The sequence below is a fragment of the Sturnira hondurensis genome, unplaced genomic scaffold, assembly GCF_014824575.4.
Source record: "Sturnira hondurensis isolate 20B ecotype Veracruz unplaced genomic scaffold, ASM1482457v3 Scaffold0018805, whole genome shotgun sequence".
NCBI lineage: Eukaryota > Metazoa > Chordata > Mammalia > Chiroptera > Phyllostomidae > Sturnira > Sturnira hondurensis.
The window spans coordinates 2,292,606-2,318,123 of record NW_028091436.1 but is presented as its reverse complement, the minus strand read 5'-3'; the positions used below and the strand labels follow the sequence as shown (position 1 = coordinate 2,318,123).

Here is a 25,518-nt window from a genome sequence, read left to right as displayed (position 1 = left end):
CGCCTGAGCCACAGATTGGGGCTTGGAGGGAGCGGCCCCCAAAAGGCGTCTCCTCACTTTACTGAGGGCAGGAGGGGGCTTGTCTTTGTCACCCCTCCGCAGGCGCAGGGGGTGGGCCCTACTCCTCACCGGTGGCAGTGGTCAGGGGCCGGTGTGTGCACACGTGTGCGTGTTTATGAGCATGTTGGCAGCGACGAGACCGGCGGGTGCTGACAAGGTTGAGGAGCGTGTGGGAGAGTGGGTGCCTGCAGAGAGGGACATCGCGGGGCGCTGGGCCCAGCTCCCTCCCCAGCGCAGGGGCATTTTGGTGCTTTCTCAGGGCTTCCCTCCTGCTGTCCCACAAACTTCGCCCTAGGCCCTGCCCAGCTCCCTCCCCCCTGCCACGTCCACCTGGGAGGCTTCCAGAGCCCAGGGGCAACCCCCACCCTCACAGGAGGGTGGGAGATGGCAGGAGCCTCTCCTGGCTCCACTGGCCCTGGGTCTGCTCTGTGGGCACTGGCTGGATGTTACCGCTCTGGGCCCACCGCTAGGGGGCAGCCTTGAGGGCTGGGGCATGTGCACGGAGGGCAGCAGGACACAGCTGGGTGTGGGGAGCCTGTGGCCCGGATGAGCCGCAGCGTTCCACTCTGAGCCCTGGCTGCCAGGCAGGCTCTTCCTGGGCGGGGCCCTGGGGCTCGGGCTGCAGGCCCAAGGTCAGGCGCAGTGTGGGTCAGGCTGCCAGCTCTCAGGACTGACGTTCAGTCCAGGAGAGGGAAACAGAGCTCTGAGGCCTTGAAACCCACCTCAACCTCCCCTGCCCCGAAACCGGGCTGAGGCCAAGAGCTCGGGTTTTGTCCTTCCCTCTAGACCACGCTAGTCCACCGGGGCACACACAAGGCCTGAGGGCCGAATCCCGCCCTCCACCTGGTTTTATCTGGCCCAGCACCTTGTTTTTGCCCGGCAGCAGTGCCGAGCTCCTTGCCCCTAGTTAAGGAGTGGTTACATTTACACAGTCCTCAAATCACGTTGGGCCCTTTGAAGGCACCTGTGAGGCTGATGTGGCTCCTGGTGAACCTGAGTTTGACAGCCCTGCATCTTGAGCTCTGGAAGGGAGACCAAGTCGGCCAGAGCCACTGGCAGGTGTTTGGACTCTGGAGGCCAAGACCAGGGGCGGGGGCGGGGGCGGGGGCTGGGCCTGGGCAGGCAGTGACTCTCCGGGGCCCCTCAGCTGCCCAGTCCATCCGGGGTGACAGAGCTCATAGGCCCAGGGCATCAGTGGGCAGGTCTCCGGGCAGTGGGTGCTTGGGGGCAAGCCCCGGAGTGGAGAAATGTCCTCTTCGGCCTGGGAATGAGAGGCCCCGAGTTCTTCGGCATCCTGAGTTAATTCGTGGCCTCGCCCAAGCTCTGGCCCTGGTGCCCCAGCCCCCACAGGTAGGAAGAGCTGGAGCCAGGGACTGTCCCCTCCCCCACTGGCAGGCAGGGAAGTGTCCCTGGGCCTGAACTCGGTGGCCCGGAGCCTGGTGACATGCTTGCACAGGACGCCCCGGTAGCCTTGAATTTCAGATGGACAAGGAATAACTTCAAAGCACAGGCATGTCCCGGGGGCCGCCTGGGATACAGTCCGGTGCCTCCCGACCCCACCTGCCCACCCCTGTCCCAGGGGTGCAGACTGGTCCCAGGCATCCCTGCGCCTGTTTTTGAGCTGAAATATCGAGAAGGGGACACTGTGACTGGAAGACATGAAAATACTTTATTTTTAACAACGAAACAAGAGCCTTCTCAAGCCATTTGGCCCAGCCCGGCCCCCAAGCCCCGTGTGCATTCAGTGGTCTGTGCAGACGGCCGCCCCCCAGCCCCGTGAGCGAGCCCCCCATCCCCCAAGGTGCATGTGTGACCTCCTGTATCCAGCGCATGGCCCAGCCAAGGGCCCCACCCACACCTCCGCATCTGTGTCCTGGTCTTCCCCCTGTCCCCACCTTGCCCACTGGGAAGCCTCAGGGGGTCCTCGGGCTGCAGGGCGATCCCCCAGGCCCCATGCTCTGCGTGTGGACCGGTGTCTGGTGTCCCAAGTGTGTGAGGTGCCCCTTAACCCACTGTGTGAATTAGCCGACAAGCCATAAAGGGGCTGCTGGAGCCGGGCCTGACTTCCTCCTGGGAGCCCTGTGCCGACTGGCACCTGCAACCCCTCCAGAAGGGCTCACATGCTGCTGTCCTCCTGAGTTGGCCCGTGTCCCGAGGACGAAGGTGTCCAGGGCTCCTGCTGGGGCCTCGGGTGCTGTGGCCACGCCCTGGCAAGCTGGCTCACACTTCCACCCTCAGTGCCAGGGGCCTCGCCAGGCGCTCCCGCCTGCTGGCTTTCCTGGGGCCTCTAGAGGGCGCCCAGGATGCTCAGGAGCAGCACCCGAAGCTCAGCCTGGAGGCCGGTCCCCATCACCCCCGGGTGGATGGTGTCACTTTCCACTGAGGGGCCAGGTCCCTGGATGGCACTGGGGGCTGCCGGGCTCCTCTGGGAGAGGAGAGCAGGGCAGGGGGCGTCAGCCAGGGGTCCAGGTGGCCCCCTGGCCTGCAGTGTCCGCCTGCCTGAGCAGGGTGGCTGGGTGAGTGTGGTCGGGGGGTGAGGGCCATGCACCAGGCCGCCTCATCCCGATGGGTGCTCAGGGCAATGAGGTGGGGGTGGGGCGCAGGGGGCGTCGTCCAAGCGGGCAGGGCTGGGTGCCCAGAGGAGTGGAGGGGACGCAGAACGGCAGACAGAAGTGAGGCCACAGTAAGGCCGAGCGTGTGGCTGGTGACAGTGAGGAGCGTCCCCCACACCCCCAGAACTGGGTGCCTCTCACAACAGCCTGGCTGGTCACCTGACATCCCGACCCCACCCCCCAATCTAAGAGTGCAATCTGCTGCTTCAACACCAGGGGGCACTTGAGCCTGCCCGGCCCCCTGTTACAACGGCCCCACCAGGAGCCCCCCCTTTGTCCCCACGGGAAGGACACGCGTGCAGCCCCCCACCCCCTGCTTGGCAGCGCCTCCCCCCTTATGTGGTCTGATCTCTTGTCAAACTGTCATTTTGTAATGAGCTGTCTCCTTATTAAAGAAATGAGCTCAGAGGGGGTGGGTGGCATCTCTAGTGAATGAACCTGGGGGTGGGGGCGTCTCTAGTGGTTTGCTGGGTGGTGGGCAGTGGGTGGGCTGGTGGAGGGGGTGTTGAGTGGCTTTGAGCCTTGCATCTTCCTGAGGGGAGTGGGTGAGTGCCAGGAAGGGACAGCTTTCCTGGGGGAAGGACCGGGTCCTGGGCTGGCCTCCAGTGGAGCTGGGTGTGGGGTCACCAGCTGCCCGACCCCGTAGTGGGAGGCTGCCCTGGGGAGCTTGGGAAGTGAGGGCCGCAACATGGCCATCAGGTGCCTCATGGCATAGACCTCCAACGTGGGGCTTCCGGGCCGAGGATGGGCCAGGGCCTGGGCTTTGGGGTCCTCAGGCGGGGGGTGGGTAGGGCAAGAGTGTCGGTCCACACAGGCAGGCACCACAGCTGGTCCCCGAGTCCTGCTCTGTCACACACGGGACCCTGTTCCTCTCCTGACCCCGGGTCCTGGCTCCTGAGGTGTCCCTGTCCTGGGCCTGGGGGCCACAAAGCACAGAGACATGGCCACACAACTGAAACAGCTTTATTTTCCTCACAAACACTGTCGTGCTCACAGGCATCACACAGGCGTGAACGGTGTTCCCCCGAACGCTGAAACGCAGGACACTCGAAATGTGACGTGACAGCCACCAGGAGACAAACCCACTCATCAGGGTTGAAAAGGTCACTCGAAGTTGCATAAAATACACTCAGCTCACAAAGCGACTGGCCCCGGCCTCCCAGGTATTTCACAAGGGGCTGAAATCCAGCCACATGGGCCTCTGTGCTGATGGACGTGGGGGCCGGGGCGGAGGGAGCGAAGCAGGGGAGGCACCGGGACCCTGTCTGACCGAGCACGAGGCAGAGGGGAGCAGAGGGCAGACTCCCATACTGCAGGGACGCGCCTGGGAGGCCAGTGGTGGGCTGGCCCTTGGGGGGCTGAGGGGCGCTGGAGCGAGGGCTGCGTCCTCCCCAGCCCAGGCTCCAGGAGTGGGGGGACCAGGCAGGGGTCCCCAGTTCAGGCTCAGCCCTGGCTTCAGGGCCCATGTGGCACTCTCGCCTTCTGCAGGCCTAAGCTGCCCCAGGGGCTCTGACACTGTCCGGGTGGTGGAGTGGCTGCCTGTCTCAGCACAGGCGGCCTGTGGTGCCCTCTCCCGCTCGGGGCCTGGCAGGTGGCCCTCCGGTCCCAGATGGGGGCGGGGCAGCTGGTTGCTGGGAAACCTTCCCTGAAGCACCATCGTCTCTGAGAGGAGAGTGGGGAGTGCGGTGGGAGAGGGCACAGCACCCTGGTGTCACCTCAAGGGGCCCCCGAGGGGACAGTCACAGGGGCGTCTGGGAGAGTCCCAGCGGGAATGCCGCGGGCAGGGTGGGCGGCTGCTTGCAGGACGGGGCTCTGTCTCCACAGGACCCAGACTCCCTGATGCCAGTGGGCAGATGGGCTCCAGTCCCAGCTGTGTCACCCCTCTCCAAGGGATGTCCTCACATCACCCCCTAACCAGGACACTTCTCCCCAAGGGCCTGCGGGTGCGGGTTTGGCCCCCCCAGCTGCAGCTGCCAGGGGACCCGGGCGGCCTTCTCTCCCAAGCACTTGCCAGCCAGGGTGCTCTGCTTGCTCTCAGCCTCCAGACCCCTTGCCCCCTGGCAGCTGTGACAAGGGCAGGTCCTGGGCTGCCACCAAGTCTACCTCATCACACAAGTGGTCAGTAGCTGACCTCGAAGGGGCCACTGGTCCCAAGCAGGTCAGGGCCCACGTGGCAGGGAGCTGAGGGTTGCCCACCAGGGAGCCCCACTTGCTTCCCTGAGGGAGCTTGGCTTCTGTACCCCTCACCCATGCTGGCAGCCAGCACCCCACCCCACTCAAGACCCCCTCAGGGGAAGACACCCCTCAACACGAGGCCCCCAGCCCACCCTCTCCCTAGGCCTCTGTCCTCAGAGCTGCTTGGTGGGTCACAGGACTGGCCTTTGAGGGGCTGAAGGCCACCCTGCACATCAGCCTGGGGCCCTTGACCTGCAGCTGGCCTGGGTGTGGGCAGGGCCGGACTCTGGTCCTGTTGGGGTGGAGGGAAGCACAAGGCCCCTTGCTCCCAGGCTCCTGGGAGCCGGTGTCTCCCAGACAGTGGAACCAGGAGCCCGTCCCGCCAGCCTGGCTGCAGGGTTCGGTCGGTGTCCCCTCCCGAGAAGCCAGCAGCCTGGACGGCGCCTTGCCAGCAACACCGCCACACTCTCTGTGTCCCCCTCATGAGGGGGGAGCGCCCAGCTGGGCAGAACAGCAGCCGCCACCCCCCTCTTCTCTCCGCCCACCAGCCACTTGCTCGGCAGGGCCACAGGCCAGTGAGGGGCTGCAGCCTTCCTGCTTCCTGAGTGGGAGGTCCCAGTAAGCACGCGTCTTGTTTAGGGCAGGGGACATGGGTGAAGTAGCCCCAACTGATGGCCCGACACCACTCTCCTGGGGGGTCTCAGAGGAGAGCGGGCTGGGGCCCAGAGGAGCTGCCCCAGCGCTGCCTGGGGTGGGCTCGGGGCCCGTAGGGCCTCTGGGCGGCTTGGGGTCTGTGCCTGGGCAGCAGCCGTGGGGACGGTGTCCTGAGCCCTGGGGAGGTGCCAGAACTCAGTCTGCGTGACAGAAGTGACAGAGTTGGCGGTGGCAGCTCCTGGGGGGCTGGCGCGGCCACAGGGCCCAGGATTCCTGAGGTTGAAAAGTTCGTGACTTTGTCACAAGAAAACTTTCTGGCAAGAAAAGGCATCTTTGACACGGAGGGGCAGCCACCGAGTCCCAGCACCGTCCGTGCGTGAAGGCACAGCAGGTCTGGCCTCCTGGGCCCCCTCGGGAGGGGGGTGGAGACATCTCCCCAGCAGCTCAGTGTCTTCCTGAGAAAGAGGCGGCTGCCCGTCCCTCCCCAGCACCCTGACGGCCAGAGAGCGGCCAGGCGACTCCGCGGGAGGGCTCCCAGTGCCCGGAGGGGGAGGTGCCTGTGGGTGGGTCACTTCCCGCCAGAGTCCCCGAGACCCACTCCCACGATACCACGCTCATCGAGGGAGCTGCTGGGGGAGAGGGTGGACGCGGCCGGCCCTGTGTGCTCAGGCACGGGGTCCTACGTCCCCGTGCTGGGTGACGAGCATGGGCAGAATGGGCAGGTTCTGAGGGAGGAGCGCAGGCCGCACTGAAAACCAGTGCCACACCCCACCCGGCGGCAGGGAGCAGCGTGTGGGGGGCCCACAGGCAGAGCAAACGGCCAAGGGCTGAGACGCCTGCGACAGGCAGACGCTTGTGAGCTGACGCTGGGCCCTTGTGCAGGATGGGGTCTGAGTGCGGCTGCATGGTGGCCGAGCCAGCCGGTGGCTGTCTGGGGGCCAGGGACACGTGCGCTGGGAGAAGAGGGGAGGCCACCCACACACGGTGCAAGGGCTGAAGGGCTCGGGAGCCCCACAGGCCTCCCCCCACATTAGGGAAGCCCCCTATCAGAGCGGCCCAGCGTCCGAGTGACAATGACCCACAGAGGCCACCTGAGGGGGCAAAGCTGGACCAAACGACCTCTGATTCCATGCTAGTCACTTGCAAACTTCTGTGACTGCTGCTGGTGTCTCCGGACACTAATGTCTCCCTACACGCGGCTCCCAGAAACCCTCACCCCACAGCTCCCGCCACCCGTCCTCAGGGTCTCAGCCGGCACCGGGGGTCCGCCCCACCCGCCCCACTGCCTGGTCCCGTCAGTCGGCCCCACGTCACTCCTACTCGGACCAGGACCCAGGGCGGACGGGACGAGGCACAGGGAGGCAGGCCTTTCTGACAGCCACCGTTGGGGCAGGGAGAGGACGACGAAGCCTGGCATGGGGCAGGCGGAGAGGAGAGGCCTCGAGCCAGGGCCCCCGAGCCCCAGGCGCGGATGACTCAGGGTGGGGGCCGGTGGTCGATCAACAGCCACCGGCTCGGGGAGCAGGGAAAGCCAGGTCCTGAGAGGTGACGACCAGCAGGGGCCTTGTGCACTCATCCTGGGCCGAGCAGAAACAGTCCCACGTCCCGCACGGGGCCCCGCCGGCAGCCACCCAGAGCTCTGGTTGGACGAGGACCCGGCAGGGACCAGCAGGCGGCCGGGCGTCAGGAGGCTCGCGAGGAACAGAGTGCAAAGAGGGGCAGAGCAGGCGGCTGGGGGGGAGGACGAGTGGCCACTCAGCACACGCCCTCCCTGGGCGGGAAGCCACGGCGGGGGGTGGGGCAGCAGACCGGCCAGGTCTCCTCCGCCCCGGCCCCGGCCCCGCTACTTGGACAGTTTGCTGATGACTCGGATGAGCGCGCCATTCTCATCTTTCAGCCTCTGGTTGTCGGACTTCAGCTCTGTTAACACCTGTGGGGGGCAGGGGATGGCGTGTCAAAGCCTCAGGTGGCCAGGCCAGGGAGCACGGCTGGACACCCGGGCTCGAGGCCACAATGCACCCCCTACGACGTCAGGCAGCTGCTTGTGACCACAGGCCTGCGGGGCCCACGCAGGTGTCACGAGGCCCAGGGGCCCCAACAGGACGGCTGCCCCCTGCGTCTCCCACAGAGGACCTGGGGTCAGGGCCCGGGCTGTGTGTCCCGGGGGGGAAGAGCCCCTCTGCGTATACACAGCGCTCTGTGGAAGCGCTGGCTCTCATGGCTGCACGGTGGTGGGGAGCGACAAGAGTCTGACCCCTGGGGGGCACCTGGCCGCTGGCCTGAGGCAGAGCCTGCGTATGCACAGCCCAAAGTTCACCCAGCCCTCCTGGGCCTGCCCTGCAGGCTACGCGGTGCCCGCAGCTCCTGCCCCACCACCGGCTCCCCGAGCGCTGCTGCACCCAGAACACGCCGCGTGAGCTCGTCCAGCCCCGCCCACTCCACCCGGTAAGAGGACGGCGGCCATGTGCCATGCCAGGCCCTTCGCACACACAGACTCCTCTAGGGGCCTGGCGATGTGTCCCCACACTAAGAGCTAGACTCCACTGGGACAGAGACCAGACAGGGCCGTTCCCTGCGGTGGGGACACTTGCAGGGTCAGTGGGGTGGGGGCTGAGGTTGGAGGGCGGGGCTGGACGCCTTGAAGGCAAGCCACGGTTCAGGGACTGGCCACGTCGGCTGTCTGGGACAGGTGAGACGGAGCCCGTGCGCTCAGCCCTTCCTCCTAACGTCCGTTTCGTGCCCGCAAGGGCAAGGGTCCCGACCTGCGGGGACAGTGGCCTGTCTTGCCTCCACTGCTGGGGAGGTCCCTGCTTGTGCGGGTGGCAACTGGCTGCACGGTGCGTCGAGACAAGGCCAGCGTCTCCCCAGGGGTCAGGGAAGAGGGCTCAATGCCCGGGAGGCAAGGAGCCCCAGGGAGTGTGCTGCCCTCCCACCGTTCCTCTGGGTCGCAGCCTCCGCCCCCAGGGGCCGCCCTCAGCCACACCGACACCCAGCCGGTCCAGCAAAGCTTCATGTTGGACACTGAAGTTTGACTCCACAGTTCTCACGGGTCTCCACATGTTCTCACTTCTCTGCCGTCCAGGAAGCCGAGTACCAGGCAGAACCTGCTGGCAAACGGCTGTGTGGAGGGGGCAGAGAGCTGGCCCTCACTGCCACGCAGGGGACAGTGTGGGGCCCGTGGGGCCGGCTTCCGCACCAGGGGGCCAGGACGTGGGCCCTGGGACCTGACACACTTGGAGTGAGCCACTCCCTCTGAGCAACCTGCAGCCTCGAGTGTAAATGACTGCTCTGGGGACCAGTGAGCACGGACCTCAGTAAACAGACGTTACCATGGCTACTGGCCACTGAAAGCAGGTTTCGCCTCACACCCTACCCTTGACAGTGAGAACAACTAGGACCTTTGTAGGGGCCTGATCACACCAACCCAAGTTTCCCAGGAGCCTCGAGGCTGATCTGAAAGTGTGGAGTTGGTGGGTCACTCAGCGCCTTCTCTCTCTGCTGGGGCTGCCAACCCAGTGGGCGGAGCTGCCCTCGGCCACCCGAAAGCGCAGTGAGGGGGCAGGGGAAGGGCCAGCCCGTCTGCACCAGTTCGGCTGCTGCTGGGGAGCGAAGGTGGGTCTCAGAGCCTGAGGCCTCTCGGGTGGCGGCAGGGACTGCCGCCTGCGAGTAGCTCTGGGACCCGCATCCAAGGGGAGGGGAGGCCTTCCACACCCACTTGGGTCCCAGGGGAAAACACACCCACCTCCACCTCTCTGCAAAGGCGGCGGCTTCTCAGCCCCCGTCCTGGGCGGTGTGAACACGCCGCTGGGCCTGAGACCAGAGCCCAGGGTGGGAGAACTGCCTCCCGCAGACCACTCAGCAGGGGGCAGAGCGCATCCCACTGTACCCGGGCCCTGGCCAGGCGCGCCTTTAGGCGCCCCGCCTAGTGTGTGGCCGGACTCGGGCAGCTGCCTCTGGGGGGCCCCTGCAGGCCAAGGCTCTTGGCCCTGGCGTCACAGAAGCAGCGATGGGGCTGTGGGCCTCCACCCAGACCTCCGCTCTGTTGCGGGGGTGCCCAGGCAGGTCCATGCCGCCCATCTGTACCTGCAGTGCGGTGGTAACACCACCCAGGCAAGTGCACCGGCGTACACCTCAGCCCCTCGGGTGGGCCCTGGGCTGCACCCCCTCGAGGCCTCCGTCCTGGCTTTGCCCACGTCAAGGACCAGCCCTGACCACCTGCACAGGGCTCTGAGGGGGCAGGCCCAGAGCTCCCAAAGCTCCTGGGAGCCACGCAGAGGGACACCTGCCTGCAGAGGTGGAGGAGGGGCCGCAGCTACAGCCCCTGCGCTGGCGCGGCCTCCGCGGACGCCGAGAGCCGGGCCACCACGCGGGCCAGTGCCCTGTTCTCAGCCTGCAGCTGCGCGTTCATCTGCTTCAGGGTTTGGATCTGTTTTAGCTGGTGGAGGTTCTGCAGTGGAACACGGAAGGACGGACAGACAGACCACAGACAGACAGACCAGGAGGTGAGAGCAGGCGTGGCTGTGGTGGGTGCTCAGCTCATGCAGAGAGGAAAGGAGAGGCGCAGCCACGGGGGTGGGGAAAGTGCCCGCCAGGCCCCTCCCGGGAGGGCCAGCCACGTGCACGGCAGCCGCTCGGCTCCACAGCCCACCCGCTGGCTTTCCAGGGTGGCAGCCCCCCGCCCACCGTGGCAGCAGCTCTGGGGGCTCTGAGCCGGGCTGGCGTGGTCCAGCCACCACCCCGGGGTCCCTCCACGGCCACTGGGATGGGAGTGAGGACTGGCATGTCCCGGGTGCAGCTGTGCTCCTGGCTGGCCCTGTTCTGCTTGTTTTCTTTCTGGGTCCTCTTAACTCATGGTTTTTTCTTTAAAAACAAAAGAGGAGCCCGCTGTGCGTGTGTTTTCTGTGCAAGGCCGTCCAGAAGCCACAGTGGCACCCTCCAGTGTGGGTGCCCGTCCTGAGGGAGGCCGCTGCTTCGGACCCGCTGTGTCTGCTGGCCTGCAACGGGACTGTCTGTGCCATGCAGATGGTGGTGCCTGGGTTGCGTCCCCCATGGAGACGTCGGAGAACCTCCTGCGTCACAGGGGACCCGGCCCGTGGGCCTGGCTCCCAACACGCAGGCCTCCCGGGAGCCCAATCTTTGTGCAGCGCCAGGTCTGGGCGCAGGGCAGTGACCTGGTGGGTGGGCAGGCTCGTGTGCAGCCTGCGGGGGCCACAGGCAGGTCTGTAGGACCAGACCCAGGTGCGTGCCACCCGCAGGCGGGAGGGCAGAGGTGAAGGGTTAGTGGTGAAGAGCAGGGAGGAGGTGGCCTGAGGCTCAGAACGACGGGCCGAGACAACAGAAAGTGTCAGTCCCGGAGCTGGTACGGCCAGTGAGGACAAAGGCTGGGCTCCCACTGCGTTGAAGTTGCCACTGAGGGGCAGGGACCAGGCCACCCTCCCCTGGACGCCGAGAGGACAGACCCAAGTCCCGTGTGGACGTGCGATGGATGTTCGGGTGGGCAGGGCCGTGCCCATGTGGCCCACGGGCAGTCCCGGGCCCTCACCCTCCTCCAGGGGGGGACTCGGACCACATGCCTGGCGGGGGCCCTGCCTCCTGTGCTCACGGGCAGGTCATGGGGGGGTGTCAGGAGTGTCTCGGCAGGGGGAGCAGGGCAGGAGCCACCTGCCGGCACATCTCGGAGGGAGTAGCCCGAGCAGACTGGGGGACGAGGTGTGTGGCTGTTTCCAGAGGAAAGGAAGCAAACCCCAGACCCAGGGGGGCGGGGGAGGGAGCAGGCCTGAGGCAGGGCAAGCCCAGAGGAGGGGGCCCCCACCCCACAGTCCACCCCCCTGGCGCTCCCTGCCTGCCGGGCCTTGTGCCTGGCTCACCAGCGCGCACCACGTGGGCCCCAGGGCCACTTTCTGTCGCCCGGCACCTGTCCCTCACGGTTCTCGGGAGGTCAGCCCTGCACTGGCCCAGCTGACGCACCGAGAAGGGCTGACGTCTGCGTGACAGATGTGCAGGCGCCACCGGCCCTGAGCTCCACGGGGACCCAGACTGGACAGGACACAGGCCTCATCACTCTGGCTGTGGGCTGCAGGGAGAGCCTGAAAGCCAGCCAAGCGCTCTCTCGGCCCCCTCAGGGTGACCCGGGCCAGCGCTACGACGCTTGTGCCCAGAGAGGGGCAGACGTGGGGGAAAGCTGGGGCCCAGGGTTCCTAGCTTTGCGCTTGTTCTGGGAAAAGGGTACGGCTTCTGACCAAGTGGGTTAAGTTCAACAACAAAAAAGCCACTTTCAAGTGAGCAACCCCCCGAGTTTGGGGCCCTGACACCCTCATGTGAGCTCGCAGGGCGGAACTTGGGGCGAAGGAGGGGGGGCACTTCCCCATGTGACCTTCTGGGGAGGCGCGGGGAAGTCAGGGCCCGGTCAGGAGCCCACAGCCCACCCACCGGGAGGGCGGCAGACAGAGGCATGGTCTCGCTGTGCCAGCCCACAGGGCTGCCGGGCCACAGGCAGGGCTGGAGCAGAGCGGGGGGACTCTGGGCCCCCGTGTCGGAGCCCTTCCCTCAGGAACACGAGCACCGGGTTTGTGCGACGACCTGGACCTCCCCAGGTCCTGAGAAGCCTTTTCGACAAACGATCGACATTCTGAGGCCCGTGGAGCAGCACACATCTCCCCGTGGGCACGTCAGGGATGCCTGTCCACCTACAGCCTGGCGGTTGTCCCCCTTGCCCCTGCACGTCACCGGACGGGCACTCCGTGTCTGACATCCAGTCAAGGAAGACCACTGAGGAAAGCAACACTGAGCTGTGCTGAGCCGCTGCAGGCCGGGTGCCATGCACGGCAGGCTGGCAGTCCCCGACCACCCGGGGGCCCCGCAGAGGCCCCTTCCTCAGCAGGGACAGGCCCTGGGCAGCTGCTCGGAACGGCGGCTGCGTAGCGGGGCAAGGAGGGAGCAGCGAGCCTCTGGCCTAAACCTACTGGCCTGAGCCAGCTCTAAGGACACTGAGCCTTTTGGGGCAACACATGGGACTGCAGCCCAGCGTGTGGCTGCAGCCTGCCCTGTGGTGGGACGGCTCAGGCCGGCTCCCTTGCAGGGGCTGCGGTGGGCGGGACGTGGCAGCCCGGGCCCCCAGGTGCGTGGGGGCAGCCACGCCTGCTCACCCAGCTCTGCCTCCAGCGCCCCCCAGACCAGGGGCCACGCTGCTCTGGCAGGGAGGTGGGGGCTGCGCTCAGGGCTCAGCCCTGGGGGGACGCACCTTCATCTCCTCCTCCATCTCTGACATCTTCCGCTCCAGGGCACGCCGCTCCTGCTGGGAAAGTGTGGGCTGAGCGGGGCACGCCAATGCTGCCGCCCAGCAGACAGCCCCAGGGGCGCAGGAGCTGCTGGTCCTGCTCCACAGCACAGCCACCTCTCTGCGTGCCCCCTGTCACCAGCGGCTCTGCTGGGACTAGGAGCCTGGCTCTGACGGGCCCCCAGGCCCTCGGGAGGCGCTGTCACACTGGGGAGCAGAGGCTGGGCTGATGCCATCCCCCAGGGGGCCCCCGGCCCCAGCATGGGTGTCGAGGGAAGAGCGTCCCGAAGTGCAGCTGCTTTCAAAACTAGACAGGGGAGGCGGGAGCAGCTGCCCCAGGGGCAGCCCAAGCCGGGCCTGTCCCTGAATTCGAGTCCTCCCGACCCTAGGAGGTCAGCTTCCAGCAGCTGACCCAGACACCCCTCGGTCAGAGTGGGTGGGGTCCAGGGGGAGGCCCACTGCTCCAGGGGGTAGGGAAGGTGGAGCTGGGCCTGGGGGGGGTGTCAGGGTGCTGTGTGTGCATGCGTGTCTGTGCTGCGTGCACAGTACAGGCATGCACATTGTGTGTTGTCCCGTGTGTGTGCATGTGCACATGTGCGTGTGCAGGGCTGCCCGCAGGCAGAACAGCACCCAGGCGACCCCCCTCGGGCTCCACGTAGGAAGGACCCCCAGTGGCACTGCTGTGCAGAGCCTGGGAGCGAGGGTCTGGGCCAAGCTGGGGAAGGACATGCCGGAGCCTCCTGGGCTGGGCGCTTTCCGCTGCGCTGCTGGCAAAGCCAGAGACGCTCACAGGGACGTCAAGGGGAGATACTCACCCGCTTCTCCGCCTCCAGCATCGAGGACCTGTCGGGAGTCTTCTCCTGTTTCTGCCGGAACAAGGGGGCATGTCAGAGGTGGCCTGGCTGGGGTCTGTCGGGGCAGCTGCACTGAGGACGTGGGGCCCCACACAGGTGTTGGTGGGACTCTGGGCCTGGGCAGGAGCTGGGTCCCCATGGGACCACGGTCATGGTCAAGCCACCAGCCTGGACTGGTGGGGCTTCCCTCCCCGCCTGCCACCACCCTGCATCCTCTCCAAGGAGGCAGCGGACAGTCTGGGCCCCTCTGCCCGTCTCAGCGCCAGGGCCGGGCGCCCTTCCTCTAACTCTCCCTCCGGGCATCCGCTCGGCCGGCTGAGGGCGCCAGGGCCCCCCGGAGCCCCCCCCGCCCCTGGAGCCCCCCGCCCCAGCCCAGCTCTGAGCACAGCAGGCCCGCAGCTTCCGCAGAGGGAGTGTCCAGACAAGCCTGGACCTGGTTTCAGTACAAGAGGAGAATGTTAGACCCTCTGGCTTTGCACAGACTGGGGGCGGGGGCAGGGGGGCAGGGAAGAGCACTGCGGGGGGGGCGCTGCCCAGCAAGTGGGGCGGCCCTTAGCACTGAGCACTGTGGACCCCTCTGCAGACCCCCGACGGACACTGGATTCGTGGGTCTGCTCGCAAGGCCTCCTTTCTCACAGGGCTCAGGGCCAGCCAGAGTGACCGTGAGGCTCGGGCCCCGTCCCGGCCCCTCGTGGCTGCCCCCCTCCCCAGAGGCGCCGAGGCAGGAGCAGGCCTGTGGCCCTCCCCTGCAGGCCAGGCTGTCCCCTGGTCATCCTGTTGTTTTCCCATCTCAACATCCTCAGCCCTCAGGGCTGGGGGGGGGGCTTTCGTGCACAAGTCCCACGTGTCCCTGTGGGACCACCTCCATGCGAATGGGACCCCCCCACTGCCCCGCCCCACCCTCCAGTTTCGGTCGGCAGCAGACCCCCTCCGCAGCTATTGTGAGCATCAGTGACGTGTACTTGGCAGAGCGAAGGCCAGACAGGGGCTGGGTCTTGTTTCCAGCACCCTCCATGCCGGTCGCCTCTGCAGCTGCTGAGGCTGCGGGGGCTCTGCCGCTCGGCCTGGGGGTGGGGGCAGGGCGAGCACGCCTTGCCATCCAGAGACGAGCTGTCGGCAGCTCTGGTGAGGGAGGGAGGGCGGGGGAGGTTGTCCCAGCTGCAGCAGGCCTCGGGAACTCCCGGTGGGAGGGCCCAGCGGGCACAGGTCAGGCCAGGCACCCAAGTGAGGCGGCCAGTCCCTCCGCAGGGAGAGTCAGAGGCCAAGGAGCCCGCTGCCCCCACCCCCCAGCACCCAGCGCTGTGGCCTCAGTGTTGGCGCCCGCACTTGTGGAGTCTGCCGTGGCTCTCACTCCTGCTCCCTGGGAAAGAGCTGCTCCTGCGTCAGTGCAGCTGGAGGGGGCCAGGGCCCTGGCCTCCAGGGTGCTGAGTCGGCAGCCTCCTGGGCAGCGGCCTGGGGCTGGCCAGGCCTGCGGCTGGGGACCAGGGGTCAGTGGTTAGTGTGGCCCAGCCTCCTGCTCCTCGTGAGCCGATGTCCCTGCCCCGGGCTGAGAGGCAGTGGTGGCCTTGTGGGGGCAGGGGGACCGGGGACCAGATCCTCGGTCCAAAGACCACCTCTGCCCTGGGCAACCACTCACTTCTCAGGGCCTGATCTGCGACCCTGGCACTGCATTTGCCAGGGCCTCGTCTGTCCCTCTCTGGGGGTGACATGGAGATGAACTGAACCGACACACCTGGCGCATGAGGCTGGGACGCTGCCGGGCACTGACCACGCCACACGCAAGCGATGACGAATGTTCGTACCACCAGGCATGACTCACCCAGCGTTTTGTCAGACACTGAAGTCCACCAGCATCTGGGAGGCGCAGCTCCCGTCCCCGAGGACACCCCCCCTAGGCTCCCAGGCCCCGCGGCGCCCCTCACCTGGGCCACCTTCTCCAGCCTGGCCTTGACGTCTGCCAGCTCCAGCTGGGCCTCCTGGAGCTTGGTTTTCAGCTTTTGGTTTTCAGTCAGGGCGTTCTCGTAGAGCTGGGAGGGAAGCCGGCAGGTCACCTCCGCAGCGGTGGTGCGGGCACCCAGGGACGACAGGCATCCAGCCGCCTGGCCTGCTTCCCACCACTCCGCCCTGGGCAACCCCTCCAGGTGCTCGGAAGGTCCCAGAAGGTGGAGCAGCCAGGAGACTGGGGGAGTTCATGGTCACCTCAGCACAGTCTCTGCTGTCAGGACTGGGCTCACTGTCCCACCCAGGAAGGCTGTGGCCCAGGGACAGGGACACGGTGCAGGACCCTACCTTCTTGTAGTCCCTGCCGCTGCCCTCTTCCCCGCGGCTGGTCAGCGTGGCCAGGCGGGCCTCCCGGGCCTCCCGGCGGGCTCTCGCTGAGGCCCGGTCGCCATAGGAGTCGCTGGCGGCAGGACTGCTACTCCCAGACTCCAACCTGCAGGAGACACGTGGGAGCCACATGGGCGGTCAGAGCGGCCCTGGGAACACAGCAGAGGGTGGTGCTGGGGGCAGAGCATGTCCTGCAAAGTGTGTGGGAGCCCACCCCTTCCTTAAACCCTGGGCCGTCTCCGCTTCTCAGGCCCTAGGGTGAAGCCACCAGCGTGGGGAGGGGCCGTCATTGGCCAAAAGCGGGGCCAACTTGAAAAACCGGCCGTTTGAGCCCAAGGGCTGCCTTAACTCCAGGGGCCCCTCAAAGTCACGCAGGGCTGAACTGTTCCCTCACGAGTGTGCCTTTCGAAGCCGCACTTCTTGGGTATAGCAGCTCTGGGCGGGTGACTCGGGGCCCAGCCGGTGAGTCGCAGGCACGGGGACTTCCGGTTGCAGGCCAGCCAGGGGACAGTGGCCAACGGGCCTCAGGCAGCAGGGGGGCCACTCTCTGCACAAGACCATGCTGCCTGTGGGGGGGTTCCATGTCCTCGGGCAGCTCGGCTCCCAGGCCTGGGGGGGGGCTTTCGCCCCAGCGTCTCCAGCAAGGCCCTTGGGGAGGGTCCCTCAGCCATGGCCTGCAGGCGGGCAGCTGGCCCCGAGCCTCATTGCTGGTGTGTGTGTTTCTGGGATGTGGCCCTGTCCAAGCTGAAACACTGTGCCTGAAGCGGCTCCTCGCAGGCCGGCCCCGCAGGGCTCTGCGCCCTCGCACGAGGGGGACGGGGGGAGACTGGCACCTCAAGCCTCTGTCTGGCGGCAGCTCCGGCCGCAACGGAGGCAGTGAGCTGGGCGAGTCGGGGAGACACGGAGTTCCTAGGACTCAGCGGCTGCTTCTGTCTTAGTAAGTCCCACAACTGTCTTCTCATCTTTTAAAAATAATTTTGTCAACAGAAACCTCTTCACTGACCTCCCTGATTTCAAAAGCAGCATGTGCTTGTACAAAAACAAGTACCGAAGCGTCTGAAACAGGAAGGGACAGCCACCCCGTCATCCTGCCCGAGACAGAGCCCCAGGGAGTGCAGCTGGGACGCTGGCAGAGAGTCAGCCACACAGAGGCATCAGGACGCGTCTGTCAATGCAGACAAGACACATGGCTTCCGACCCTGTTCCCCGTCCCCCGTTGGAACACTGTTCTCGGACTGAAGTCCTCCGCCTGTGGCTGCAAGGGGACTCTGCCCTCCAGTGACAGACACGTTCGCTGTCTGTGGCTCCAGCGCGTGCCCTCGGCGTCACGACGACGAGGAGACGTCCGCAGGTCTCCGTGTGGCCTCAGTACTAGGGTGAGTCTCAGAAGCGGGGCTGTTGGGTCGTGGGGCCACCGCACCCCGACTCTGCCGCTGCGCCACCCGCACAGAGGCGCTCGGTCCCGTCCCGGGAGCAGGGCTGTCTCTCTGCACTTGGTCCAGGGTTTCGAATCACCAGGAGGTCCGGGCTTGGGTTTTGTCTTTGCTTCTGATCGAGGCCCATGGCCGCCCGACACCCCGGGTCGCTCCTGCAGGTTTCCTCCACTTTGCCTTTCGTCTGCTTGGGAAGGCCCCTCCTACACACAGATTATAAGCCCTCCTATGACTTCGTAGTGAAACCCCTTTCTCTTAAACATTGTAATCCAGCTGAAACAGGCTTTTTTGTCCTGTTGTCCTGTTTTTGGCCATGGTCTGAGGAGGGAGCTGTTTTCCCAGAGAGCAGCTTGTCCACGTGATGCTGGGGCCACTCCCCGCGCCCCCTGGACCTGCCTACCCTGGAAGGGGCGCCCGCTGGTTTAGTCTCTGCGGGGAGAGACTCTACGGAGTGTGTGTCGAAGTCTGCACAGGAGTCTCTTTTCATGAGAGGCTGTTACAACGTGACGAGTGCGCAGAAATTGACTAGGGGACAATGCCATGTCCCCCAATTCTGCAAAACGCCATTTTCTCCTGGGCAAGCTGTACACTGGTACCTGTGGCTGGTGCCGGCGAGAGGGGAGCTGAGGGTGCATGGGCGCTCTCTGCTGTGTGAGTCTGTAAACACGGAGATGCGTCCACAGAGGAGGGCTGGTGCAGGCGCCGGACAAGCAGCGGGCCGCTGCCGGCTCCATGCCCACCTCGCCCGCAGCCTGCGGACGTCCCCGTGGAGTGGCCGTGGACACGGAGGGCCTCAGACCCGAGGCCCTGGGGCCTCTGCTGCTCGGACTCTTCGGGAAGACCCAGGCCTTGACAGGGTCCCAAGGGTCTTGGCCCTCACGAGTCGGGCCTCCATTGGCCCTGATGGATCACTGCGCGCCGCTGGGGCAGGGGCTGTGCGAGGCCTGGTGCCAGGTGGCGACCGCTGCCCCCTGCGGGAACCCAGGCCACACTGGGTGCTGGCTGTCCCTGAGGCCGAGGACGGCGTGCCAGGCACGTGAAGCACACAGAACACTGCAAGGAGGGGCAGGGAGCGGGAGGGGAGACAGTCTGAGTGGCTGTGGCAGCCATGGAGACGGAGGGGACGTGAGGGGGACACAGACGGCGGGAGCCAAGCTCGCTCGGACGTGCACTCACAGCACACGGGTTCAGCATGCGTGTGAGCTCGCTCGGATGTGCACTCACACTCAGGGGTTCAGCATGCGTGTGACACGGGTCATTCTTACCTGGAGAGTCTTTCATGCTAGACACAGGAAAAAACAAAAACAGAATGGAACACAGGTTAAAGGCCAGCATTCCTGAGGGACAAGCACTCATATTTCCCTTCACAGCTGAACTTTCCAAGCCACATGTTGAAACCGTGTGGGGGAGGAAGGGGTGCAGTCCAAGAGCAGCCACGCTGGCCACCGAGTGCCCCACGGCACCCAGGGCTGTGCCCAGAGGACCGGGGACGGTGGCTTCTGGAACTGGGGGCCTTGCCCCCACCCCCCTGCTCTCCAGAGTGAGTGCACATGGCCTCAGGACCTGCTCCACTATTGTCCTTCTGGTTACCACCCCAGCCCTGCCTGAGCTAGCATCAGCCCCCAGGCCAGGGCCCAGCCTTGCCCCAGGCCTGCAGGGACAGCAGAGGAGGGGACGGCCCCCTAGGATGGTGTGAGGAGCTCTGCGTCTGTCTCAGAGGAACAACTTCCAGACGAGCACGGGCACAGGGTCATGGTGGGCAAACCGCAGACATGCAGCGCCTGTGCTCCACCTGTATGTTTGGTCATGGTTGACCTTACCCTCTTATTTCCCCTTTGTCTAGAGAACTACGGCGGAACCCCAGCGGTTTTGAACACGTATCTTTCTTCCCCCCTTTGAGGTGTTACCGAAGAACTCTTCAAGGACAGAGGAGGAGGAGGAGGAGGAGGAGGAAGAAAAAGGCCTGACGACCCACACGAAGAGGAAGGACCCATGAGCCAGTGAGGAGTCACCGTGCCTCTTGCTGAAGTGTCGTCCGTCAGTGACCTGGGACATGCCAGACAGCCACAGGCCCCCCGCCCGGTGCTGCCCAGCGGGAGGACTGGGCAGGTGGCGGTTCTCCATGGGGCAGACCAGATGGAAGCTTCGGGCACCCGCATGGACACAGGAGGCAGGGAGGTGGGGAAGGACGACGAGCCACAGCCCAGATTCCAGAAACGCTCCAACGCCCAGGGGCGGGCTCCTTCCTTCCCTGCCTCTCCAAACTCACCCACAAAAACCACTGTGGCAGGACCTGTTTCCAACAAAAGAACAGGGCGAAGGTCGCCATCGGGCTAGAAGGCGGCCCCAGGAAGGGGTCGGCCAGGCTGGTTTTTGTTTGTGAAACGTGTATGCCTTGCAAAACACCAGAGGCTGTCTCAGAAAAATCCCACAAAAGCTCCTGACTAGAACGTTACTGGGGGTTCGGGGAGGCACATAATTGAAACCAAGCCCCTCTGACAAGTCTAAAATGAGACTGTGGCTCTGGGAAGCTGGGCCGTAGGGAGCAGAAGGGGACCGGTCACGTGTCTACTGCCAGGACCCCGAGGAGCCGGCCTGATCCCACAGCGATGGGAACGGCCCAGCTGATGTTTCCCTGCAGAGGGAGCGAGCCAGAGGACACTGCATGCCGCGTCCCTGTGCGCTGGCTGGGCCAAGGGGCAGGCCGAGCTATTCTGGGTGGCCTCGGGGAACCAGCCCCTCCCACTGGGCCACAGAAATCGAGCCAGCGGGTGTGGCTGAGCTGGGCCTGCAGACCAGCTTGCCCCCCTAACCCCCGAGTCAACTGAACACAAGCAACTCTGTGACTAGGGTGTGTAGGGTCGATCTAGCTGCTCCGACTTGGCTGGGTGGCCTTGAGCCAGCGAGGGCCCCCCTTTGAGACTCGAGCAGCCAGAGTTCTCAGGGAACAGGCTGCCAGGCTTCCGCACCATCTGGAGACACACCTGGTGGCATGGACACTTCCGAGATCCACGCAAAGTCGTGGCAGTGGGCCTGGGCCACCAGGCTGTGCCGGGTGCTTTTCCCGCATGGGAAACGAGCGTCTCCTTGAGGGGGGCTTTCTGGTGCAGCCCGCACATCACCAGCTCAGGATCCACACACCCCCCCGAGGGCTCCGCGCCCACGGCCCCATTCATGACCGCGCAGTTCTGGCGCCCGAGCCTGGCCCTGGGCCGTGCCACCTCCCAGAGGCTCAGGGGCAGGACCGGCTTCCCCACTCACTCGGGCTGTTGGCAGAGCCCAGGCTCTGTGGCTGGAGCCCATGGGTCCCCAGTCTGTGCTGGCTTTCGGCCGGGGTAGTGGCACCCACCTGCCTCTCCCAGCACTGCTGGCCTCCCTCCGGTCACCATCCGGGAAACCCTCCCTGACAGCCGACTGTGCCCGGTGGCAATCCTGGGACGACCACATCACATGTGGGGAAGAGGCCAGGACAAGGCTGGGGAGCCACTTCAGAAGCACCGCCCCCAGAGAAGAGGTCCTGGTCCCTCCGTGACTCCCTATGAGCGAGGCTCTCCAGGAGCAAGCCCGCCCGGCCACAGCACCACAGAGCAGCGCGGTTGCAGCCTGGCCGTGAGCAGGTGTGCACGGGAGCTCACACCGGCGGCAACCTCGGCACCTGCCCCCGTCCTGACCGTCCTCACCAAACACGCACCCGCTCGAGGGAGATGCGGGCGTGTCAGGAAGTGCACAGGGGCACTCCGACTGCGCCTGCTCTGGGGGGAGGCGCCCGGCCCGGGGGTCAAGGCTCACACACCCTGGTTCAGTCAGTCTCTTGGGACGGATGCCTTGGCTGCGTGTCCGGCTGTGCTGCAGACATGGGGTTGGCTCTGGCACACACCTGTTCGGTGGCCTCAGGTAGTGACGTCACCCCTCTCTGTAACCTAGGCTACACCTCCCTGTTTTCCACCCCTCGGCCCCACTGGGGGAAGGGCTGGATCATTTGCAGGTCCAGGCTCATTCCTGTGCCCCCCTTGTGGCCTGCCCTCTGCCAGCCCGCCCGCCCGCCAGGTGAGGCTCACTTGGAGATCGACTCAGGGCTGTGACAGTGGCTTTCACGAGGAGTCTGACACAACTGTGGCCTCCGCCCCCACCCCACCGGGAGGTGGCTGTGCTGGCAGCCGAGGTGCCGTCTGGAGCTGTGGACACCCAGGACCCACTGCGGAACCAGTGGGCAGGAGCAGAAGCCCAAAGGGGCTGAGACGGGGTGAAAGGCAGGTGGGAGCCGCCCTGCTGCTGGTTTTGTCCCCATGGGTCTGCAGACTACAATCACCTGCTGGTCCCTCGAGCACTACGAGGCTGAGGAAAAGAAGTAAAAACACAAGATAAATGATGCTGAATAACATGGAAACTTCTTCCAGTTCCAGCTTCCCCCAGGCACATGGCTCGCTCTGCACAGAAAACAAAAATAAAACCAGGACCTGCAAACTCCCCAGGGACCCTGAACTGCCCTCCCGAGTCTCCGTGTTCTTTGGGAACTGAGGCTTGCCACTGTGTCGGCAGGCTGACAACCTGCCCACCCCCCAGCCCAACGTCAGGCCGGGATGGCACCGGCGAAAGCACCCAGGAGAGCGGCACTCGTCCGCCTGCCACCAGCACCCCGGGGTTACTCCCAGCTCTTCCCTTCAGCTCCCCAGACGGGCCTGCCACTCCCTGGCGTAATTACAAATCACAGTGTCTCCAGCCGTAATTTTCTCCTGCACTGCAGACTGGTTACTTTCCGGCCCTCCCCTCTGAGCACCCCAAGGTGCCCCTCACCCAACGTCTGACAGTGAGACGACCGCCCACTGGACACCCGGGGCCTGTGCGTTGCCTGTGCCGAACCCCCTGGTCGGGAGACTGAGGAGTGGCCGCTTGTTGAGTTTTGTGGAGAGGGATGGAAAGCCCGACGCTCTGGTGGTGTTGCTCGGAGAGAAAAACTGGTGACCGACGGTGCCCTCAGTCGGCGCTCTTGCCCCGAACGCCTCTCCGTCCCCGACAGGATTAGGGGACAAGGGACAGCTCCAGACTGGCGTGCCCAGGGTGCGCCAGCCGGGCTGAGCCCCCACCGGAGCGTGTCCCTGCCGTGGTGCCCGTCCTGGGCACGGCCCTCAGCCAGGCCCCACGCAGCCACACACACTGTGCGCTGGGCCACGGTCCGCCTCCCTGCCAGTGGCTTCGGTGCCGCACGCTCGGGTGAGCCCTGGACTGGCGAACAACAGAAGGCCGACCCGTGGCTCCCTGGCCTGGCTTCCCAGGGACTCGAGAGCACAACCCGTGTGCAGGGTTTCCAAGGTCACAGGCTTTATGAACTTGAGGCCCAGCACCATGCGAAGGGGGAACCGCCAGGCTGAAGGCGCCACACACTTCGCAGTGCAGTCGCTGCTGTCCTACGGTGGTGGGAGTGACGTCGAAGGGGGCGTCTGCACTGACAGCGAGGCCTCAGAGGGGGCAGAGGCTGCGCCTGCAGCTGCGCAGGTGCCGCCGGAGCCTGGGTGTCAGAGCCAGGAGAGCTCTGGGAAGGAACTACGGCACCGTCCAGGGCTGTGGTGGGGCCTCCCCCAGTGGGCGGAGCCTCCAGTAGCCACAGAGCCTGGGCTCTGGGAAGGAGAAGAGGCCTTGTGATCCGGAGCAAGTATGCGCGCACACACAGTCTTTTGTTGCCACCTGGTTCTCAGGGGGGAGGGTCCTGGCTGCACAATCCGGGGGGCCCACGCCAGTTCTTCATGTTGAAAGGCGTCCTAGGTCCTCCGAGCAGAGAAACTCGGACCATGCAATCGCTCACGCCCCTGGGGCCTCTGGGAGGTGCGGGGAAAGGTCCCAGAGGCAGGCCGTTTTCCAGGGACCGTGCCATCGGCTGTGTTTTCTCATTAAAACAGCGCCTGTCTGGTTACAGCGCGCAGTCTGTCCGCTGCCCGGGGTCTCAGACGGGCGCCCGCGGTCCACCCGTGCACAGCCCCCTCCTGCAGCCCCCACGGAGGACGCGTCCCTGACAGGGACATGGGGCCTCCCCGGGCCCTTCGGCAGCACAGAGGAGGGACCAGGGCTCGCGTCCCTGGGCGCCCGAGGAGGGGGGCCCAGAGGCTGCACCTGTAACTCCAAAATCTTTGGTCACAAGCCACACACTGGCCGCCCGCCTGACCGCACCTCTGCCGCGTCAGGCCCGGGACCTGCTGCTCCCCGCTGTGCAGACACAGCGCCCCCTCCTGCCACGTCCGACCCAGGCCCCCCGACCCCAACCCCCAAGCCTCAGCTCTCGCCTGTCCTCACCAACCCTCGCATGTCCTGAGCCTTCAGACAGTCCATCAGCACGCCGGTGCTGCTGCCCGCCGCCTCCCGGCGGAGTGAGGCTGGGGGCTGCGGCTCTCCTGTGCCCGTTTCCCCACTTGGAAGCCACAGGCTGTGGCCCTCACCGGTCAGGGAGCCAGAGTGGAGGCCTGCCCGGGCTGGGCCTCCTGGGTGCAGTGCTCCCAGTTCCACTGCTCCGGCCTGGGCCCAGGGATGTCGGGAGCCCCTGATGGAAGGGGTCCTGGCAGGGGAAGCTCAGCCATAAAGGACCCGTGACCTAGACCCACCCCTCTGCCCGTCATGGCCTGTCCAACAGGTCAGAGCAGGGTGGGAACGCAGCGCGAAGGTGGACGGTGGCTGCTGGACCAAGGCAGGTGGCTGTGGAACCCGACTCCACAGGGAAGTGGGGATGCGAACCCGCCTTTGCCGCGTGGACCTGGTTGTGCTCGCCAGGCACCATGGGCGGCCGGGGACAGTGGGGGACACATGAACCAGTGTTAATGGGCCTCCTGACACCAAAAGCGCTGTGGGCTCGCGGGAGGACACGTGACAAGGCCAAAGCGACGGAGGACAGGTTCGGGTTTGAGGACCTTGAGTAGCGGACACCAGGAAACAGCCACAGCTGCTGGGGAGCATCTGTTGGCTCCTGGAAAGACACACCAGCCCCAGGGTAGCCGCCCCAGTGACAGGGACACACTGGGGGACTTGTGTCTCAACAGATTGACAGCGGTGGCTGTGGGACCTGGGCACTGATGCCCCACTCGGGTCTGAGTGAAGGGACCGGCGCTCTGGGGACACGAGCCACATGCAGGTGTGCAGGGTCCACGGGGCCGCCTGCCTGCACACAGCTCCCGCCCCAGGAGGGCTGCTGGCCGAGCGCCCCAGGGGCCCCCAGGAGACACAAGCTGCCCGGCAGGCAGCAGTGACTCCCTGGCTCATGAAGCACGTTTCCTGGTGGCCGGGGCGGAAGACGGCAGCTGCCTGATACCCGCATGTGCTGTCCGGGGTGTCCCTCGGCGCCTAGAACTGCACGCAGCCCCATGGACGCAGCACGGACCCTCAAGACCCAGGACAGGCACGTGCACACGGCCACGCTGCTCAGAAAAGGCCAGTGAGACGTGGGGACGAGGACTCCAAACTCTCCCCACCAGGCAGCAGATGCCTGGGAGTGTGGGGCCCACACGCAGGCCTCGGGGCACGGCCACTGCCACTCCGCAGGCTGCCCCAGGGCCTTCTGCCCCGACTCCCTGGGCCCGGAAAGCTCGGCCCGCAGCCGACGTCCCTATCCACGGCCCCCTGCTCGGCCCACGGCCACGCACGCGGAGATGAGACCCACTTACTCGGAGTGTCTTGGCGGTCGGGGAGGGCGACGCGGGGGGCGAGTCGGACGTGGACTTCCTGCTCCGCGGGAACTCCTTGCTCCGGGTGTACAGAGAGGACATGGCTCCCGCGCCGGAGGCGGCTCAGGGCCGGGCAGAGCGACCCAGAGGAGAAGCCACACTGCCAAGTGCAGCCCACCGTCGGGCGGGGCGGGGCGCGGCCCCTGGGACACAGTCAGGGCCGCGCTGGGCTGAGCCCAGCTTCCCCAGGCTCACCGCTCACAGAGTGCAGGTCCCTGGTGACAGCAGGTCCAGTCCCGAGGACACGAACTGCTGGGGGACTGCCGGAGACGTGCCTGACAGGAGGTGCCACTCACCCGGGGGAAGACACACACTCGAGACCACGTCCTCCTCCCGGAGCCTGCCCCTAGGGCTGGACGGAGCTGGCAACGGCCCGAGAAGAACTGAGGCTAAGCAGATCAAACGCCAAACAACTCAGTCAGG

The 25,518-nt window shown here is 65.9% G+C and overlaps 1 protein-coding gene and 1 long non-coding RNA gene across 5 annotated transcripts in view; one reads left to right on the top strand and one right to left on the bottom strand.

The window, feature by feature from the left end:
• The first annotated feature begins 572 nt into the window (after window positions 1–572).
• On the top strand, window positions 573–25,518 carry LOC119003936 (uncharacterized). Its single transcript, XR_005070083.1, has 3 exons — window positions 573–584; window positions 3,989–4,007; window positions 25,381–25,518. It is a non-coding gene; the product is annotated as an uncharacterized LOC119003936 (long non-coding RNA).
• Window positions 5,579–25,518, bottom strand: part of PPP1R12B (protein phosphatase 1 regulatory subunit 12B) — a 74,120-nt gene continuing 54,180 nt past the window's right edge. The window contains exons 1-7 of one of the 4 annotated variants that reach the window (XM_037070559.1): window positions 25,036–25,386; window positions 18,658–18,674; window positions 15,921–16,065; window positions 15,554–15,658; window positions 13,593–13,643; window positions 12,742–12,792; window positions 5,579–7,431 (exon numbers count right to left, since the gene is read on the bottom strand). In XM_037070559.1, coding sequence (XP_036926454.1) covers window positions 7,345–7,431; window positions 12,742–12,792; window positions 13,593–13,643; window positions 15,554–15,658; window positions 15,921–16,065; window positions 18,658–18,674; window positions 25,036–25,137 — 558 coding nt within the window. In that variant the 5' untranslated portion in view covers window positions 25,138–25,386 and the 3' untranslated portion in view covers window positions 5,579–7,344. Of the gene's footprint in view, window positions 7,432–9,787; window positions 9,949–12,741; window positions 12,793–13,592; window positions 13,647–15,553; window positions 15,659–15,920; window positions 16,066–18,657; window positions 18,675–25,035; window positions 25,387–25,518 lie in introns of those variants that run through there. The other 3 variants (XM_037070560.1, XM_037070556.1, XM_037070558.1) reach the window with 3 other exon arrangements.